General features: G+C 36.5%; 1 protein-coding gene and 1 long non-coding RNA gene across 16 annotated transcripts in view; both read right to left on the minus strand.

The window, feature by feature from the left end:
* The window catches only part of LOC145901515 (uncharacterized), a 43,717-nt gene extending 23,413 nt beyond the window's left edge, over positions 1–20,304 (minus strand). For 12 of the 15 annotated variants that reach the window (XR_014402533.1, XR_014402534.1, XR_014402532.1 and 9 more), the window contains exons 1-12: positions 19,898–20,304; positions 18,694–18,772; positions 17,995–18,078; positions 17,779–17,893; positions 17,357–17,448; positions 11,788–11,924; positions 11,296–11,547; positions 11,118–11,221; positions 10,872–11,051; positions 10,574–10,806; positions 9,949–10,050; positions 1,351–1,416 (exon numbers count right to left, since the gene is read on the minus strand). Coding sequence is in view for 11 of the 15 variants with exons in the window: in XM_082989225.1 (XP_082845351.1) it covers positions 1,351–1,416; positions 9,949–10,050; positions 10,574–10,806; positions 10,872–11,051; positions 11,118–11,221; positions 11,296–11,547; positions 11,788–11,924; positions 17,357–17,448; positions 17,779–17,893; positions 17,995–18,078; positions 18,694–18,772 (1,444 nt within the window). In the remaining 4 variants the exon portion in view is untranslated. Of the gene's footprint in view, positions 1–1,350; positions 1,417–2,447; positions 2,514–9,948; positions 10,051–10,573; positions 10,807–10,871; positions 11,052–11,117; positions 11,222–11,295; positions 11,548–11,787; positions 11,925–16,033; positions 16,217–16,282; positions 16,387–16,460; positions 16,713–16,952; positions 17,084–17,356; positions 17,449–17,778; positions 17,894–17,994; positions 18,079–18,693; positions 18,773–19,897 lie in introns of all 15 variants that reach the window. The other 3 variants (XM_082989219.1, XM_082989218.1, XM_082989220.1) reach the window with 3 other exon arrangements.
* LOC145901530 (uncharacterized) lies at positions 5,477–6,502 on the minus strand. The gene is made up of 4 exons (XR_014402544.1): positions 6,442–6,502; positions 6,097–6,162; positions 5,788–5,862; positions 5,477–5,540 (listed from the first exon to the last, which is right to left on the minus strand). It is a non-coding gene; the product is annotated as an uncharacterized LOC145901530 (long non-coding RNA).
* Positions 20,305–21,347: the final 1,043 nt, after the last annotated feature.

Here is a 21,347-nt window from a genome sequence, read left to right on the forward strand (position 1 = left end):
AGATCAATGTAAATACTGAGACCAAACATCAATCGTCTTACTTATTTCATCTTCAGTTTCTTGCCTGTTTTTCTCGTCTTGTGGCTTTCGAGTAGTTGGTGGAACACCTGTTGCATAGAACCTATGTTAGACACAAGCGGATTCAATAATGAAAATATAATGTATGAAAATATAATGATAAACGATGGCCTCGTCCCCAATATTTTTGGCGTCGACAGTTGCATCAGTGAAATCTAATTTCTGTCCTTTGTACTTGTCAACTACGTGCAGATGACCTACAACAACACAATTACAGAGCACAGCCTCCAGAAGGTTTTCTACGTCTGCTGTTTCAATTCCACTGTAGGAAAAATTTTCACGTTTTTCATAGTACTATTTTTTTTTTTACCTGTACTTGATCCAGCATCTGATTCTTGATTGCTTTTTCTGACTCTTTTCCTCTCAGTCTCCTTTACTTTCGCAGGTGCAGCTGCTGTTTGTGTAAAGTGTTTTTAGCCATTGTATGACATTGATTAGGGTAAATACTTACGACGTTTTGCAGGTTTTGAACTATTTGGTGTGTTTTGTTGACCTTTTAACCGCTCGTTTCGAGAACCTGAAGAAATGTACAAACTTTGAATAGATTTTTTGGACATTGGTGCCATAAAACATAATTATGCATGCAGCTGTTTTAAATGATACAGAAGATCCCATGAAAATTGTCCAGAAAACATCAGTTCATCGAAATGTCGTAGTAGTTACACAAATTAAACGTTTGTTACTGCAAATCAAATGAAAGCTTCGCTGCGTTTCGCTTTCGCCAACTGCAATTGGTCTGACCACAGCATAAAACCCACGGATGCATTTTTCCTTTTCAGGGCGGCGAAGGATAACCTGGGTTCAAATCCCGGTGAGGTAAAAAACAAGCAAAAAAACAAGTAATGAAACGGGATTAAAGAAAACCTGATCGGGATTGGTGTCCAGGATATCCTGGGTTCGAATCCCGATGCGGTATGAAAAGTTTTGTTACATTTTTTGGTCCGAGAAGCAATTTTCAGCTTAAAAACTGCTTAAGTTCGTTCATTATTTATTGGCCCGAGATCAAGGAATTTACGACAGTAGATGATGTGTATAAAAAGTTTCACCAAGAAAATTTCATAAGACACTTTCGCCCAAAAATCAAATATTTTTTTTAAATTCGCACAAAGAAAAAACTGCTGTTTTAGGAAATGTCTTTGGTCCCCAAACCTAAGCACTTATGTCGAGACACATGAGTAAACGTAATTCCACTGTGGGCAACTACAGGAACTGCTGCTGTTTGTGCAAAGTGTTTTTTGTGATTGTATGACTTTAATTAGGGTAACTACTTACGACGTTTTGCAGGTTTTGAACTATTTGGTCTGTTTTGTTGATCTTTTAACCGCTCATTTCGAGAACCTGCAGAAATGTACAAACTTTGAATAGATTTTTTGGGCATTGGTACCATAAAACATAATTATGCATGCAGCTGTTTTAAGGAATGTCTTTGGTCCCCAAATCTAAGCACTTATGGCGCAACATGAGTAAACGTAATTCCACTGTGGGCAACTACAGGAACTGCTGCTGTTTGTGTAAAGTGTTTTTAGCGATTGTATGACTTTAATTAGGGTAATTACTTACGACGTTTTGCAGGTTTTGAACTATTTGGTGTGTTTTGTTGACCTTTTAACCGCTCGTTTCGAGAACCTGAAGAAATGAACAATCTTTGAATAGATTTTTTGGACATTGGTACCATAAAACATAATTATGCATGCAGCTGTTTTGAATGATACAGAAGATCCCATGAAAATTGTCCAGAAAACATCAGTTCATCGAAATGTCGTAGTAGTTACACAAATTAAACGTTTGTTACTGCAAATCAAATGAAAGCTTCGCTGCGTTTCGCTTTCGCCAACTGCAATTGGTCTGACCACAGCATAAAACCTACGGATGCATTTTTCCTTTTCAGGGCGGCGAAGGATAACCTGGGTTCAAATCCCGGTGAGGTAAAAAACAAGTAAAGAAACGGGATTAAAGAAAACCTGATCGGGATTGGTGTCCAGGATATCCTGGGTTCGAATCCCGATGCGGTATGAAAAGTTTTGTTATACTTTTTGGTCCGAGAAGCAATTTTCAGCTTAAAAACTGCTTAAGTTCGTTCATTATTTATTGGCCCGAGATCAAGGAATTTACGACAGTGGATGATGTGTATAAAAAGTTTCACCAAGAAAATTTCATGAGACACTTTCACCCAAAAATCAAATATTTTTTTTAATTTCGCACAAAGAAAAAACTGCTGTTTTAGGAAATGTCTTTGGTCCCCAAACCTAAGCACTTATGTCGAGACACATAAGTAAACGTAATTCCACTGTGGGCAACTACAGGAACTGCTGCTGTTTGTGTAAAGTGCTTTTAGCAATTGTATGACTTTAATTAGGGTAACTACTTACGACGATTTGCAGATTTTGAACTATTTGGTGTGTTTTGTTGATCTTTTAACCGCTCATTTCGAGAACCTGCAGAAATGTATAAACTTCAAATAGATATTTTTGGGCATTGGTACCATAAAACATTGTTATGCATACAGCTGTTTTAAGGAAAGTCTTTGGTCCAAAAATCTAAGCAATTATGGCGAGACATGAGTAAACGTAATTCCACTGTGGGCAACTACAGGAACTGTTTTTGCTTCGAAGATGTGTGAAAACAACAGTGGCAGCTTTATATCAACGATATTATTATAACCCGACGCGATAATGCTCGTACCTGTAGTGGGAGCTTGTTCCGAACTACTCTCAGAGACAGAGGTTTTTTCAGGTTGATTACCATCTGTATTTTCTCCTGCAAGAGTAAAGTAAGTGTTTTTTCTACTTCAGAGATAGCTAAAAATCTGCATTAAAATTAATTGCTTTTGAAAAAAGAAGTATATTTTAAAAGTGAACACAGCCTGCTGATCAGTATCATCATATCAGGAGTCAATAAGCTACTACTTTGCATAAATATATCAATACATTAACTTTTTGACACATTAACTAGATCCATGTAAATACTGAGACCAAACATCAATCGTCTTACTTATTTCATCTTCAGTTTCTTGCCTGTTTTTCTCGTCTTGTGGCTTTCGAGTAGTTGGTGGAACACCTGTTGCATAGAACCTATGTTAGACACAAGCGGATTCAATAATGAAAATATAATGTATGAAAATATAATGATAAACGATGGCCTCGTCCCCAATATTTTTGGCGTCGACAGTTACATCAGTGAAATCTAATTTTTGTCCTTTGTACTTGTCAACTACGTGCAGATGACCTACAACAACACAATTACAGAGCACAGCCTCCAGAAGGTTTTCTACGTCTGCTGTTTCAATTCCACTGTAGGAAAAATTTTCACGTTTTTCATAGTACTATTTTTTTTTACCTGTACTTGATCCAGCATCTGATTCTTGATTGCTTTTTCTGACTCTTTTCCTCTCAGTCTCCTTTACTTTCGCAGGTGCAGCTGCTGTTTGTGTAAAGTGTTTTTAGCCATTGTATGACATTGATTAGGGTAAATACTTACGAGGTTTTGCAGGTTTTGAACTATTTGGTGTGTTTTGTTGACCTTTTAACCGCTCGTTTCGAGAACCTGAAGAAATGTACAAACTTTGAATAGATTTTTTGGACATTGGTGCCATAAAACATAATTATGCATGCAGCTGTTTTAAATGATACAGAAGATCCCATGAAAATTGTCCAGAAAACATCAGTTCATCGAAATGTCGTAGTAGTTACACAAATTAAACGTTTGTTACTGCAAATCAAATGAAAGCTTCGCTGCGTTTCGCTTTCGCCAACTGCAATTGGTCTGACCACAGCATAAAACCCACGGATGCATTTTTCCTTTTCAGGGCGGCGAAGGATAACCTGGGTTCAAATCCCGGTGAGGTAAAAAACAAGTAAAAAAAACAAGTAATGAAACGGGATTAAAGAAAACCTGATCGGGATTGGTGTCCAGGATATCCTGGGTTCGAATCCCGATGCGGTATGAAAAGTTTTGTTACATTTTTTGGTCCGAGAAGCAATTTTCAGCTTAAAAACTGCTTAAGTTCGTTCATTATTTATTGGCCCGAGATCAAGGAATTTACGACAGTAGATGATGTGTATAAAAAGTTTCACCAAGAAAATTTCATAAGACACTTTCGCCCAAAAATCAAATATTTTTTTTAAATTCGCACAAAGAAAAAACTGCTGTTTTAGGAAATGTCTTTGGTCCCCAAACCTAAGCACTTATGTCGAGACACATGAGTAAACGTAATTCCACTGTGGGCAACTACAGGAAATGCTGCTGTTTGTGCAAAGTGTTTTTTGTGATTGTATGACTTTAATTAGGGTAACTACTTACGACGTTTTGCAGGTTTTGAACTATTTGGTCTGTTTTGTTGATCTTTTAACCGCTCATTTCGAGAACCTGCAGAAATGTACAAAATTTGAATAGATTTTTTGGGCATTGGTACCATAAAACATAATTATGCATGCAGCTGTTTTAAGGAATGTCTTTGGTCCCAAAATCTAAGCACTTATGGCGCAACATGAGTAAACGTAATTCCACTGTGGGCAACTACAGGAACTGCTGCTGTTTGTGTAAAGTGTTTTTAGCGATTGTATGACTTTAATTAGGGTAATTACTTACGACGTTTTGCAGGTTTTGAACTATTTGGTGTGTTTTGTTGACCTTTTAACCGCTCGTTTCGAGAACCTGAAGAAATGAACAATCTTTGAATAGATTTTTTGGACATTGGTACCATAAAACATAATTATGCATGCAGCTGTTTTGAATGATACAGAAGATCCCATGAAAATTGTCCAGAAAACATCAGTTCATCGAAATGTCGTAGTAGTTACACAAATTAAACGTTTGTTACTGCAAATCAAATGAAAGCTTCGCTGCGTTTCGCTTTCGCCAACTGCAATTGGTCTGACCACAGCATAAAACCTACGGATGCATTTTTCCTTTTCAGGGCGGCGAAGGATAACCTGGGTTCAAATCCCGGTGAGGTAAAAAACAAGTAATGAAACGGGATTAAAGAAAACCTGATCGGGATTGGTGTCCAGGATATCCTGGGTTCGAATCCCGATGCGGTATGAAAAGTTTTGTTATACTTTTTGGTCCGAGAAGCAATTTTCAGCTTAAAAACTGCTTAAGTTCGTTCATTATTTATTGGCCCGAGATCAAGGAATTTACGACAGTGGATGATGTGTATAAAAAGTTTCACCAAGAAAATTTCATGAGACACTTTCACCCAAAAATCAAATATTTTTTTTAATTTCGCACAAAGAAAAAACTGCTGTTTTAGGAAATGTCTTTGGTCCCCAAACCTAAGCACTTATGTCGAGACACATAAGTAAACGTAATTCCACTGTGGGCAACTACAGGAACTGCTGCTGTTTGTGTAAAGTGCTTTTAGCAATTGTACGACTTTAATTAGGGTAACTACTTACGACGATTTGCAGATTTTGAACTATTTGGTGTGTTTTGTTGATCTTTTAACCGCTCATTTCGAGAACCTGCAGAAATGTATAAACTTCAAATAGATATTTTTGGGCATTGGTACCATAAAACATTGTTATGCATACAGCTGTTTTAAGGAAAGTCTTTGGTCCAAAAATCTAAGCAATTATGGCGAGACATGAGTAAACGTAATTCCACTGTGGGCAACTACAGGAACTGTTTTTGCTTCGAAGATGTGTGAAAACAACAGTGGCAGCTTTATATCAACGATATTATTATAACCCGACGCGATAATGCTCGTACCTGTAGTGGGAGCTTGTTCCGAACTACTCTCAGAGACAGAGGTTTTTTCAGGTTGATTACCATCTGTATTTTCTCCTGCAAGAGTAAAGTAAGTGTTTTTTCTACTTCAGAGATAGCTAAAAATCTGCATTAAAATTAATTGCTTTTGAAAAAAGAAGTATATTTTAAAAGTGAACACAGCCTGCTGATCAGTATCATCATATCAGGAGTCAATAAGCTACTACTTTGCATAAATATATCAATACATTAACTTTTTGACACATTAACTAGATCCATGTAAATACTGAGACCAAACATCAATCGTCTTACTTATTTCATCTTCAGTTTCTTGCCTGTTTTTCTCGTCTTGTGGCTTTCGAGTAGTTGGTGGAACACCTGTTGCATAGAACCTATGTTAGACACAAGCGGATTCAATAATGAAAATATAATGTATGAAAATATAATGATAAACGATGGCCTCGTCCCCAATATTTTTGGCGTCGACAGTTACATCAGTGAAATCTAATTTTTGTCCTTTGTACTTGTCAACTACGTGCAGATGACCTACAACAACACAATTACAGAGCACAGCCTCCAGAAGGTTTTCTACGTCTGCTGTTTCAATTCCACTGTAGGAAAAATTTTCACGTTTTTCATAGTACTATTTTTTTTTACCTGTACTTGATCCAGCATCTGATTCTTGATTGCTTTTTCTGACTCTTTTCCTCTCAGTCTCCTTTACTTTCGCATGTGCAGCTGCTGTTTGTGTAAAGTGTTTTTAGCCATTGTATGACATTGATTAGGGTAAATACTTACGACGTTTTGCAGGTTTTGAACTATTTGGTGTGTTTTGTTGACCTTTTAACCGCTCGTTTCGAGAACCTGAAGAAATGTACAAACTTTGAATAGATTTTTTGGACATTGGTGCCATAAAACATAATTATGCATGCAGCTGTTTTAAATGATACAGAAGATCCCATGAAAATTGTCCAGAAAACATCAGTTCATCGAAATGTCGTAGTAGTTACACAAATTAAACGTTTGTTACTGCAAATCAAATGAAAGCTTCGCTGCGTTTCGCTTTCGCCAACTGCAATTGGTCTGACCACAGCATAAAACCCACGGATGCATTTTTCCTTTTCAGGGCGGCGAAGGATAACCTGGGTTCAAATCCCGGTGAGGTAAAAAACAAGTAAAAAAAACAAGTAATGAAACGGGATTAAAGAAAACCTGATCGGGATTGGTGTCCAGGATATCCTGGGTTCGAATCCCGATGCGGTATGAAAAGTTTTGTTACATTTTTTGGTCCGAGAAGCAATTTTCAGCTTAAAAACTGCTTAAGTTCGTTCATTATTTATTGGCCCGAGATCAAGGAATTTACGACAGTGGATGATGTGTATAAAAAGTTTCACCAAGAAAATTTCATGAGACACTTTCGCCCAAAAATCAAATATTTTTTTTAAATTCGCACAAAGAAAAAACTGCTGTTTTAGGAAATGTCTTTGGTCCCCAAACCTAAGCACTTATGTCGAGACACATGAGTAAACGTAATTCCACTGTGGGCAACTACAGGAACTGCTGCTGTTTGTGCAAAGTGTTTTTTGTGATTGTATGACTTTAATTAGGGTAACTACTTACGACGTTTTGCAGGTTTTGAACTATTTGATCTGTTTTGTTGACCTTTTAACCGCTCATTTCGAGAACCTGCAGAAATGTACAAACTTTGTATAGATTTTTTGGGCATTGGTACCATAAAACATAATTATGCATGCAGCTGTTTTAAGGAATGTCTTTGGTCCCAAAATCTAAGCACTTATGGCGCAACATGAGTAAACGTAATTCCATTGTGGGCAACTACAGGAACTGCTGCTGTTTGTGTCAAGTGTTTTTAGCGATTGCATGACTTTAATTAGGGTAACTACTTACGACGTTTTGCAGGTTTTGAACTATTTGGTGTGTTTTGTTGACCTTTTAACCGCTCGTTTCGAGAACCTGAAAAAATGAACAATCTTTGAATAGATTTTTTGGACATTGGTACCATAAAACATAATTATGCATGCAGCTGTTTTGAATGATACAGAAGATCCCATGAAAATTGTCCAGAAAACATCAGTTCATCGAAATGTCGTAGTAGTTACACAAATTAAACGTTTGTTACTGCAAATCAAATGAAAGCTTCGCTGCGTTTCGCTTTCGACAACTGCAATTGGTCTGACCACAGCATAAAACCTACGGATGCATTTTTCCTTTTCAGGGCGGCAAAGGATAACCTGGGTTCAAATCCCGGTGAGGTAAAAAACAAGTAAAAAAAAACAAGTAAAGAAACGGGATTAAAGAAAAGCTGATCGGGATTGGTGTCCAGGATATCCTGGGTTCGAATCCCGATGCGGTATGAAAAGTTTTGTTACATTTTTTGGTCCGAGAAGCAATTTTCAGCTTAAAAACTGCTTAAGTTCGTTCATTATTTATTGGCCCGAGATCAAGGAATTTACGACAGTGGATGATGTGTGTAAAAAGTTTCGGCAAGAAAATTTCATGAGACACTTTCGCCCAAAAATCAAATAATTTTTTTAATTTCGCACAAAGAAAAAACTGCTGTTTTAGGAAATGTCTTTGGTCCCCAAACCTAAGCACTTATGTCGAGACACATAAGTAAACGTAATTCCACTGTGGGCAACTACAGGAACTGCTGCTGTTTGTGCAAAGTGTTTTTTGCGATTGTATGACTTTAATTAGGGTAACTACTTACGACGTTTTGCAGGTTTTGAACTATTTGATCTGTTTTGTTGATCTTTTAACCGCTCGTTTCGAGAACCTGAAGAAATGTATAAACTTCAAATAGATATTTTTGGACATTGGTACCATAAAACATAATTATGCATTCAGCTGTTTTAAATGAAACAGAAGATCCCATGAAAATTGTCCAGAAAACATCAGTTCATCGAAATGTCGTAGTAGTTACACAAATTAAACGTTTGTTACTGCAAATCAAATAAAAGCTTCGCTGCGTTTCGCTTTCGCCAACTGCAATTGGTCTGACCACAGCATAAAACCTACGGATGCATTTTTCCTTTTCAGGGCGGCGAAGGATAACCTGGGTTCAAATCCCGGTGAGGTAAAAAACAAGTAAAAAAAACAAGTAAAGAAACTGGATTAAAGAAAACCTGATCGGGATTGGTGTCCAGGATATCCTGGGTTCGAATCCCGATGCGGTATGAAAAGTTTTGTTACATTTTTTGGTCCGAGAAGCAATTTTCAGCTTAAAAACTGCTTAAGTTCGTTCATTATTTATTGGCCCGAGATCATGGAATTTACGACAGTGGGTGATGTGTATAAAAAGTTTCACCAAGAAAATTTCATGAGACACTTTCACCCAAAAATTAAATAATATTTTTAATTTCGCACAAAGAAAAAACTGCTGTTTTAGGAAATGTCTTTGGTCCCCAAACCTAAGCACTTATGTCGAGACACATAAGTAAACGTAATTCCACTGTGGGCAACTACAGGAACTGCTGCTGTTTGTGTAAAGTGTTTATAGCGATTGTATGACTTTAATTAGGGTAACTACTTACGACGTTTTGCAGGTTTTGAACTATTTGATCTGTTTTGTTGATCTTTTAACCGCTCGTTTCGAGAACCTGAAGAAATGTAAAAACTTTGAATAGATTTTTTGGACATTGGTACCATAAAACATAATTATGCATACAGCTGTTTTAAGGAATGTCTTTGGTCCCAAAATCTAAGCACTTATGGCGAGACATGAGTAAACGTAATTCCACTGTGGGCAACTACAGGAACTGTTTTTTGCTTCGAAGATGTGTGAAAACAACAGTGGCAGCTTTATATCAACGATATTATTATAACCCGACGCGATAATGCTCGTACCTGTAGTGGGAGCTTGTTCCGAACTACTCTCAGAGACATAGGTTTTTTTAGGTTTATCACCATCTGTATTTTCTCCTATAAGAGTAAAGTAAGTGTTTTTTCTACTTCAGAGACATTGGTATAATAGAACAAAATTATGCATGCAGCTGTTTTTCAGAAAACGTCAGTTCATCGAAACAATATTCAACCTGATATTCAAGGATGTAAAAACGGAAGAGATTTTGCTAAAATTAATACAAACAGTAACACAGAAGTTGACCGTAGCCTGTTTTCAACATGTACGTAAAGGTGGATTACCCTGATTCACAGTCCCATGATCACCAACGTTTGCAGCGTGAACTGTTGCACCAGGAAAATTATACTTTGATCCACCATATGAGTCACCAATGTCCTGTGGCCCTGAGTATACAAAGTTGAAATCAGCAGAAATGTTTTTATGGTTTTCAGTGGAAAATTTAACGATTTATTGAATTCTATTTGATTTGGTGGAAAAGAGGTTACCAGTAACACAAACTGCAAAACTATCACATTTAAACCCTTTGACTTATCGACGTTCACGTCCCCTTGCACTCCCACAGCCTACTGATATTCGCACCTTGGTGGTATTGTGGAACTTTGTGGAAATGTTCATATATATTACCCTCGTGTAACTAGACGAGCTCAGAGGTTTTGAGGGATAATGACCACGAAGTTATCAAACATAATGATTTTATTTCAAAAAACATTTGTGAATGAAAATTATTGGCAACACTACAAAATACTCAAAACTTACGTTTGTTGTGATTAACTTCACATTTATGTAAGTTCGTGACTTAAACAGTTGTTTTAGTACTGCCCACTTGCAGCACAAATATTTTTTTACCGTTTTCAATAACAACCATACCAGCGTATTTAAAATTCCTAGAAAGCAATAGAATCTTACGTAGACTTTGTTTTTTTATGTAGAAATCCTTGTTCACAAGTTCTTTGAATTTTTTCTTCGATGCTATTTGAATTTTCATTTTTTTATTTGCCAAACTCTTTCCGTTTTTACTTGTTAAGCGGAATTGGCTTTCGTCTCTTGCTATGGCCCAAATTTTAGTTATCTCTTTTTCACCTTCATCTATACTTACTTCATCACTTGTCAGTTTTGCAAAAAGATTTTGATCTGAACGTCTAATAAGTGGTAACAAACAAAGCACATGAATTTTTTGCTCAAGTAATAAACTGATATTACTTACTCAATCCGAAAGTATGTGCGCAGAATTTCATTGAGTTCATTCAATGTTTTTGCCAATGGGGGGTCACAAATTAACATGGAGGCAATGATTGTTGTTGGCTCATCCGCGGCAGGTGGAACAGTAAAAATGAGAGACTTTTGCTTTTTTACTGGCTTGGCATTTGTAATAGAAATCCTAAAACTTTAAGAAAACATTTTACTTATTCGACAAGGTTTCCTGCTGTGCAAAAAATAACTTATTCCTTACTTTGAAAAGTGTTTGGTAACAAATGTAAAAGTTTTGGAATTTTGTTTCAAATAAATATCACTGACTTTGACAAAGTCTGAAGTTTCATCGGGTGCATTTTGTACCTAGACAACAAAAGTACATCTGACAAAGATAACTGGCATAAATAAAAGTGCAATAGACTGGCAAACTTCGTTACCTCCATACATATGTCTTCCTCTGATCGGTAAAAGGTGGGCAGAGTGATTTTAACTTCCTTCTCAAAAGTTAGTCCATGTGGCTTGCAGATTAGAGTAGGTGATACATCATTGTCATCGTAGCAGGCGTCCACTTCAATTTCAACGTCCGGATGCAAGGCATCAGGAGGAATCAAAATTGTACATCCCCCAATGTCGATATCTCCACCCTTTTTTCCAATTACTTTTGCGGTATGTTGACGGAATAAGTATTTCTAAAACAGTTTATTTTGTGTAATTCTTGTTCCGGCTTTTGTTCTTAATTGGTTTCCTGTTGTTTTGACAATCGGAGACTGATGATTACTACACGTAAAGCAAGCTGATGCTCCCAGCGCAATTACTTTCATCGTGACAAAAAATGGATTCAGTACATATTTAAAGCAAACGTCAGCGCAAATTGGTTTTCCTGTGTCAAACTTTTATGAGAAATTACAAAAAAAACTTCAGCAACAAACCTTTTCTGGAGAGTTTTCATCTAAACCAATCTCAGGATTTTCCGTTTTGACTTTTTGGTTTGAATTTTCACATGTTTGTTCCATTGCTTCGTTCCAGTCAGTCATAGTAACATTTCCAATCACATCCCACATGGAATCTTTCATAATCGCACCTTGAGCGTTTGTCACGTGCTTTTGTGTAACTGGGCGGGAATAAATATATATATAATATATATAACAATTGTAAAGATCGTTTTGTTTTCCTTACGAAAGATTGATGCCACCTGTATGCAATGTTTTTTAATTTTAGAAATAGTTTATCTTAGTATATATTTCGTGTTAAATCACAAAGAGGCTGACATGGATTATACAAAACTAAGAACATTTAGCAAATTTTAATTGGACTTTTTAACCCAATCAGGTACACAGCTTGCCTACTTGCCTGCATTTTCAACGTTTCCCACAACACCAACCTTTTCGTATTTAATATTTTGTGGCCCTGTGAAATATAAATAAACTTAAACTTGATAATGTCAACGTTTTTATCAGCAAGGTTGTGTTTGGCATAAATTATATTAGTTTGGCCTAGAGTGTAGAGTTGATTTGTGTAATTTTCTCATAATTATGCATGTAGCTGTTTAAATGATACAGCAACTCCCATGAAAATTATTGAGAAAACGTAAGTTCATCAAAACAATATACAATACAATATTCAAGCAAGGATAGAAAAACGGAAGAGATTTTGGTACAATTAACACAAAAAGTAACACAGAAGTTGACCGTAGCCAGTTTTACATGTACGTGAAAGTGGATTGCCCTGATTCACAGTCCCATGGTCACCAACGTTTGCAGCTTGAACTGTTGTACCAGAAAAATTATACTTCGGTACAGATGCTGGATTACCAAGTAACAGCCCGGGAAGTTGCCCGATAAACAAAACATAAGCAGTCCAAAGCAAATTAATTTTTATTGCATTTTACTAGAGACTTCACACTCCATTGGTATTGCGGAGGCTAAATATAGATATACCAATTGTAACACACTTTGATGTCAAACATTACTTCAGCAAATAGGTTGCATGGACGATTAATGAACACGTCGTAATAGCACTCAATTTAAAATGTGGTCAGTTGCATTGGGAGCAATCAATTTCGTGTTGGTTGGAACATGAAAGCTACAAATCATATCCTTTTGGATGATCACAACATTGGCAAAGTTGTATCTACCTTCTGCAGGACCCACATTGCCCATGATTGCTGTCGTTGAGTTTATGATGGTTGCACCTTCAAAGTAGTCGTTTTTCTGTATTTTCGACGCACTGTGAACTGAAACAACATCATGTTTAACACCTTCATCATCGCACATTGAGCGTTTGTCACGTGCTTTTGTGTAACTGGGCGGGATGCTAAATATATATATAATATGTATAACAATTGTTATGATGGTTTTGTTTTCCTTACGAAAGATTGATGCCACCTGTATGCAATTTTTTTTAATTTTAGAAATAGTTTATCTTAGTACACATTTCGTGTTAAATCACAAAGAAGCTGGCATGGATTATACAAAACTAAGAACATTTAGCAAATTTTAATTACATTTTTTAACCCACATCAGGTACACAGCTTGCCTACGTTTCCCACAACACCAAATTTATATCGTATTTAATATTTTGGGGCCCTGTGAAATATAAATAAACTTAAACTTGATAATGTCAACGTTTTTATCAGCAAGGTTGTGTTTGGCATAAATTGTATTAGTTTGGCCTAGATTGTAGAGTTGATTTGTGTAATTTTCTCATAATTATGCATGTAGCTGTTTAAATGATACAGCAACTCCCATGAAAATTATTGAGAAAACGTAAGTTCATCAAAACAATATGCAATCCAATATTCAGGCAAGGATAGAAAAATGGAAGAGATTTTGGTGAAATTAACACAAAAATTAACACAGAAGTTGACCGTAGCCAGTTTTACATGTACGTGAAAGTGGATTACCCTACAACAACACAATTACAGAGCACAGCCTGCAGAAGATTTTTCTACGTCTGCTGTTTCAATTCCACTGTAGAAGAAATTTTTACGTTTTTTATAGTACCATTTTTTTTTACCTGTACCTGATCCAGCACCTGATTCCTGATTGCTTTTCCTCTCAGTCTTATTTACTTTCTCAGCTGCAGCTGCTGTTTGTGTAAAGTGTTTTTAGCCATTGTATGACATTGATTAGGGTAACTACTTACGACGTTTTGCAGGTTTTGAACTATTTGATCTGTTTTGTTGACCTTTTAACCGCTCGTTTCGAGAACCTGAAGAAATGTACAAAACTTTGAATAGATTTTTTGGACATTGGTACCATAAAACATAATTATGCATGCAGCTGTTTTAAATGATACAGAAGATCCAATGAAAATTGTCCAGAAAACATCAGTTCATCGAAACGTCGTAGTATTTACACAAATTAAACGTTTGTTACTGCAAATCAAATGAGAGCTTCGCTGCGTTTCGCTTTCGCCAACTGCAATTGGTCTGACCACAGCATAAAACCTGCGGATGCTTGTTAGCCCAACGCTAGGTGTCGCAAAATTATTTTTCCTTTGCAGGGCGGCGAAGGATAACCTGGGTTCAAACCGCGGTGAGGTAAAAAACAAGTAAAAAAAAACAAGTAAAGAAACGGGATTAAAGAAAACCTGATCGGGATTCGTGTCCAGGATATCCTGGGTTCGAATCCCGATGCGGTATGAAAAGTTTTGTTACATTTTTTGGTCCGAGAAGCCTGCTGCTGTTTGTGCAAAGTGATTTTTGCGATTGTATGACTTTAATTAGGGCAACTACTTACGACGATTTGCAGGTTTTGAACTATTTGATCTGTTTTGTTGATCTTTTAACCGCTCGTTTCGAGAACCTGAAGAAATGTATAAACTTCAAATAGATATTTTTGGACATTGGTACCATAAAACATAATTATGCATACAGCTGTTTTAAGGAATGACTTTGGTCCCAAAATCTAAGCACTTATGGCGAGACATGAGTAAACGTAATTCCACTGTGGGCAACTACAGGAACTGTTTTTGCTTCGAAGATGTGTGAAAACAACAGTGGCAGCTTTATATTAACAATATTATTATAACCCGACGCGATAATGCTCGTACCTGTAGTGGGAGCTTGTTCCGAACTACTCTCAGAGACAGAGGTTTTTTCAGTTTGATCACCGTCTGTATTTTCTCCTGTAAGTGTAAAGTAAGTGTTTTTTCTACTTCAGAGACATTGGTACAATAGAACAAAATTATGCATGCAGCTGTTTTTCAGAAAACGTCAGTTCATCGAAACAATATACAGTCTAATATTCAAGGATGTAAAAACGGAAGAGATTTTGCTAAAATTAATACAAACAGTAACACAGAAGTTGACCGTAGCCAGTTTTCAACATGTACGTAAAAGTGGATTACCCTGATTCACAGTCCCATGGTCACCAACGTTTGCAGTGTGAGCTGTTGCGCCAGAAAAGTTATATTTTTGGCCACCGTATGAGTCACCAAAGTGCTGTGCTGTGGAGTATACAAAGTTGAAATCAGCAGAAATGTTTTTATGGTTTTCAGTGGAAAATTTAACGATTTATTGAATTCTATTTCATTTGTTGGACAAGAGGTTCCATTTACCAGTAACACAAACCGCAAAACTATCACATTTAAACTCTTTGACTTATCGACTTTTACGTTCCCTTGCACTCTTGACCACGAAGTTATCAAACCTAATGATTTTATTTCAAAAAACATTTGTAAATGAAAATTATTAGCAATACTACAAAATACTCAAAACTTAAGTTTGTTGTGATTAACTTCACATTTGTGTAAAACCATCATGGCTTGAACAGGTGTTTCAGCACTGCCCACTAGCAACACAAGTATTTTTTTACCGTTTTCAATAACAACCATACGAACGTATTTAAAATTCCTAGAAAGCAATTGAATCTTACGTAGACTTTGTTTTTTTATGTAGAAATGCTTGTTCACAAGTTCTTCGAATTTTTTCTTCGATGCTGTTTGAATTTTCATTTTTTTATCTGCCAAACTCTTTCCGTTTTGGCTTGTTAAGCGGAATTGGCTTTCGTGTCTTGCTATGGCCCAAACTTCAGTTATCTCTTTTTCACCTTCATCTATACTTACTTCATCACTTGTCAGTTTTGCAAGATGATTTTGATCTAAATGTCTAATAAGTAGCAACAAACAAAGCACATGTATTTTTTGCTCAAGTAATAAACTGATATTACTCACTCAATCTGAAAGTTTGTGTGCAGAATTTCATTGAGTTTATTCAATGTTTTTGCCAATGGAGTGTCGTCACAAATTAACATGGAGGCAATGATTTTTGTTGGTTCACCCGCGTCAGGTGGAACAGCAAAAATGAGAGACTTTTCCTTTTTTCCTGGCGTGACATTTGTAATAGAAATCCTAAACCTTTAAGAAAACATTTTACTTATTCGACAAGGTTTCCTGCTGTGCAAAAAATAACTTATTCCTTACAGAGAAAAGTGTTTGGTAACAAATGTAAACGTTTCGGTGTTTTGTTTCAAATAAATATCACTGACTTTGACAAAGTCTGAAGTTTCATCTGGTGCATTTTGTACCTAGACAACAAAAGTACATCTGACAAAGATAACTGGTTTAAATAAAAGTGCAATAGACTGGCAAACTTCGTTACCTCCATAGATATATCTTCCTCTGATCGGTAACAGGTGGGCAGAGTGATTTTAACTTCCTTCTCAAAAGTTAGTCCATGTGGTTTGCAGATTAAAGTAGGTGATACATCATTGTTATGGTAGCAGGCGTCCACTTCAATTTCAACGTCCGTATGCAAGGCATCAGGAGGAATCGAAATTGTACATCCCCCAATGTCGATATCTCCACCCTTTTTTCCAATTAATTTTGCGATGTGTTGACGGAATAAGTATTTCTAAAACAGTTTATTTCGTGTAATTCTTGTTGCAGTATCTGTTAATAATTGTTTTTTTGTTGTTTCGACTATCTAAGACTAATGATTAGTACGCGTTAAGAGAGTTAATGTTTCCAGCGCAATTGCTTTTATCCTCATAAAAAATGGATTCAGTACATGTTTAATACAAAAGTCCGCGCAAATTGGTCCCCCAGTGTCAAACTTTTATGAGAAATTATGCGAAAAACTTCAGCAACAAACCTTTTCTGTAAGGTTTTCATTTAAACAAATCTCAGGATCTTCCGTTTTGGATTCTTGATTTGAATTTGCACATCTACTGATGGTTGCACTTTGAGCTTTTATCACTTGCTTTTGTGCAACTGGGCGGGATGCTAAATATAGATATACCAATTATAACACACTTTTATGTTAAACTTTACGTCACCAAATTGGTTGCACGGATAATCAATGAACACGTTTTTATAGTATTTACTTTAAAATTTAGTCAGTTGTTTTGTAGTCAAACTTTAGAACTGTTTGATCAGCAAATAATGTATTACAAAATAGAATCGAGAGTCTCCATTAAATCCTAAATCCTCACAATCATCGAAACATAAACATCTGTCAATAAACACAAGTGTTATTCCTAAGGAGAATTATCTTACCGGGTGAAACGTTCCTGTCCTGCAAGTGTTGACTGGTGGTGCCCACTATAATGTTGATGTTCTTCTTGGTAGTATTAACATTTGGTTTTCCGCTGTAGCGAACACAACGTATATTAATATGAAACATGTATTATTGACATTGTTTATATTCGTGACCTGTTTCCGACGTACAAAAGGACAAACCCAAACGCGGTGCAATACTAACTACAGACCTTTAAACAACCACCGCCCTGGCTCTAAAACAATAAAGGACTCTAAAATGCGTAACCTGTTGGTCCGCCCTGACATGCTTAGCGGGCAGATGTGACTTGTGTTCATGCTTTATATGGGCCTTATTGAATTGCATCAGTATTCCATTTTACATGTGGTTTCATTTGGACTGCTGCCGTACGTTTCCGCCATCTTATTAAAAGATTGTTTACCTGATTGGTGTCGGACATACGGAGTCTATGGAAGAACACGCGATAAACTCAACATCGCCAATTTCACAATCGCCAAATAAGACTTTAGCAGACGGTTCCTTTTCCATTTCAAGTTCTGCATGAAATTAATCTTAAACAACTGCAGTTTTGTCAACTGTAACCAGAGTAATGCAAAAAAACAAACAAGCCCGATAAATATATCCAGATTCAAGTTACCTGTTTCTTGTTGATTTGAATGCAATGAAGCGTTTTTTGGCCTTTTTTTGGATTGCGGTTGTTTAACGCTTCGAGCAGTATCACCTGAACCCAAATGCGCACAAGCATTGCGTAAACATATACTGTACTTAAATACATAGTAAGGTCAGCCAACTACATACACAACACGAAAAAGAGGTAGATACCACACATCAGCAGTGATAGGAACCAGCTTGCAAATACAGAAAAAAATGTTGGTAGGCATATTCACAAATTATATTCTTTCGTCTTGTAACAACATTGGAAAATTATATCTACCCTCTGCATGTCCCACTTTGCCCATGATTGCTGTCGTTGAGTTTATGATTTTATGAGAACGAAAGCACTGCGTCATTAATTCACGCAGAATTTCGAATATCATTCAGGATTACTCTGCAGTGAGGGCCTCAGCCACGGTAAGGTAAGGACACAAGGCATTCAACCACAACTTTACTTAACAAATAAAGTTCACCCTCGCACTGCCCTCTGCATTCCCTTTACACAATACTTGTCAAAACTTTTCGCTTTTATTATTAAGTGAAGTGAGGCTTATAACCTAATCGCGTGATAAGCCCTGTAGTAAATCCTTTTACGTATGCACTTTCATTGATACCTACGCATAACTGGTAAAGTGCCAATTGTTGTGAAGAAAAACTTTGGCAATCGTACATGGACTGTTACCTCGTGATCCAAAATTTGATGTGCTTGATTTCCGTTTGGAATCTTTGTTTTTACGTTTGGTCTTCTGTTTGTGATGCATCTGTATGACAACAGCAAAAAAATGCATATGTGTTTGTCCCGGAAGGAAACACAGGTCTGGTTTTTAAATCCGTTTTTGAGGACACTGGACATTCAACCAATAATGTACTGATTAAGCAAAAGCCTAAATTACGCTGGTGCACAAGCTCAAAAAATTATGTTATCAGAAATCATGCGTGGTTTCGCGTTGCAAGAGAAGGTCCCCCACTGAGAAATGCAAGAAAACAAAAATGTTTTCTGAATTTGCATTTATGTCCCCCCTCCCCCATTTCATAGAAATATTGATTTTTTTTCTCTAACAACCATTAAATACGTATTTTAGCAATAGAAAACACCACAAAGTACTGTATGAAAATTCGTAATATATATTTTAGCTTGCTATCTTATTTTGTTTTTATTGTAATAGTGGATACACCACTTATATAAAAAAGGGCAAACAAATGCGCAAAAAATGTGCCGATTTCGCATTTAATTGATGTGGTTATATATTTGCCGGGTTTTCCTTTTAGCGCAATTTTTTGTCATTTCTTTTAGCTATCTGCGAAATTTTCCGACATTGTTTATCTGGAAAATCTGAAACAAAGAAATCAGTGTAACGCAAACAAAAACTCCTAACATCAGTGCATTTAAAAACGACCTATCTGTGTTTTTTGTGGAGTAGATAACCTTGAATAGGAGTTTGCCAACTATACCGAGGTCGAGTGAATGCGCCGCAATTGATTTCCAGGGTATGCGCACCTTTTTTTTTATAACGCATAAATAATTAGCCCTCTTCATGTTTCTAACATGCTCGCCCCGAGGGAGGGGTGTGCAGTAGGTTTAGCGTACCAGGGCCAATGTCTGTCTAAGCTCATCAATTGCATAAGGGGCCTCTCGAACACCATTGTTTGAAAAAAATAATCAATTTCTTGCGCAATTGCTTGCTTTCACATATAATTTTAAATGCATCCATACATTTTTTCTCTCAAGGGCCCAGGTAACATAAAGTGTTCTGTGGTCCTGAATAAACAAAGTTGAAATCAGCAAAATGTTTTCATGGTTTCCAGTGGAAAGGAAAATATAACGTTTTATTTCGTCCAATTTACCAGTTTTACAAAAACTATGACGTTTAAACACTTTGACTCACCCATGTTCATGTTCCTTTGCTCTCCCACAGTCGCTGGTTTTCTGATTTTCTGCGATTTTGGCATCTTGCCACCCTTGTATACTGCACACACAAATACCAATAAGTTTCTAGAGGATGGTTGGTGGGTACGGATCTCATAAACCTTTCACAATTAAAAGAACGAAATTGTTAAAATATAGCCAACCGCATTATCGTACTTTTGTATGCTGGTAACGACAAACAACCTGTAATTAAATAAAGCGACACTTACAACCAAAGGTGCCCCACGAATGGATTGTTGGTTTCTATCAAGCGGTTATATGTATTGGTTCGAGTTTCTGTTTTGCAGGGCCCTTACAATGACATAAGCAAGTTACTTATTCAGAGTTTTGTAATAGTCATTCCATTGTATTCAAAACTACACAAACTATCCCAGGATAACATCTAATACTCTTTTTTAGTGAAGATGTAGTTTTTTATACATAAAAACGTCTTATCGACTGTTATGTTGCTCGCAACAGTTCACCAAATCTGACATAACAGATGTAAACAATTGCATATATGTTTATGATTTTAGAATATTGGTAACGAAGCAGTCCTAACCTAAACTGCGAATACGGTCTGACTAGAAAATTATGTTTTTGATGCTTGTTCTTCGTTTGCAGTACACCTTCAATCGCTGTATTGCAAACCGTCTAAAATTGAAACCTCATTACTTGATTTACGCTTTGTACAGAACTGGGCAGTGATCGTTCCAAGCTTGAACAAACGTTTTGTCCAAGGGTGCTCAGTTGCCGTTGATTTTGACACAGTCAGTGATGTCGCAAACGGTCGCGTTGGCTACTTTGTTATCCACCAAAACATAACAAGCGCCTTTCAAACAGCTGGTTGTTTTGACAAAGATTTCTTGCAATTGTGTCTGATTACTGTACTGGGCGCCTTTGTGATTTTCTGCTTCGAAGGTTTAAAAGTACAACTTTTTACATTTTTATTGGTTGTCTGCACTGTAATGTGTCATAGATGCAGTGTCAAAGTACTACATACAATGGCCAAGTTAATGTTTAAAGCCTATAAAAGATGTTGTTCCAAATCACTTAACCAAAAAAATAAAACAAAAATGCGTGAAAGGTATTTACAAACAACTTCTTTACCTTTTTATTGGTTGTTTGCACTATGTGTCCTACATGCAGAAGTAATATATGCAGTGGTGACAAATATAAATTTTATATTTAAGCTCAAGTAAATTGGAAAATGTTTTTTTAACAAAAATATGTTTATTTTCCGGAAGAAAAAAATAATTAAGCTTCGGACCCTATTCTATCTGTACCCCCTACAAACACAAAACGAGCAAAGGTTTTGGTAAACAAACACAACTTTGAACCATTGGGTTTTTATATTTGCCAAAAAATGTTTCACGTCATGGTGCAACGCGTCGCAGTCATGGCGCAAGAACGCACTGCCCTATTATTCA

The sequence above is a fragment of the Ascidia mentula genome, chromosome 5 (assembly GCF_947561715.1).
Source record: "Ascidia mentula chromosome 5, kaAscMent1.1, whole genome shotgun sequence".
NCBI classification, from domain to species: Eukaryota; Metazoa; Chordata; class Ascidiacea; order Phlebobranchia; family Ascidiidae; genus Ascidia; species Ascidia mentula.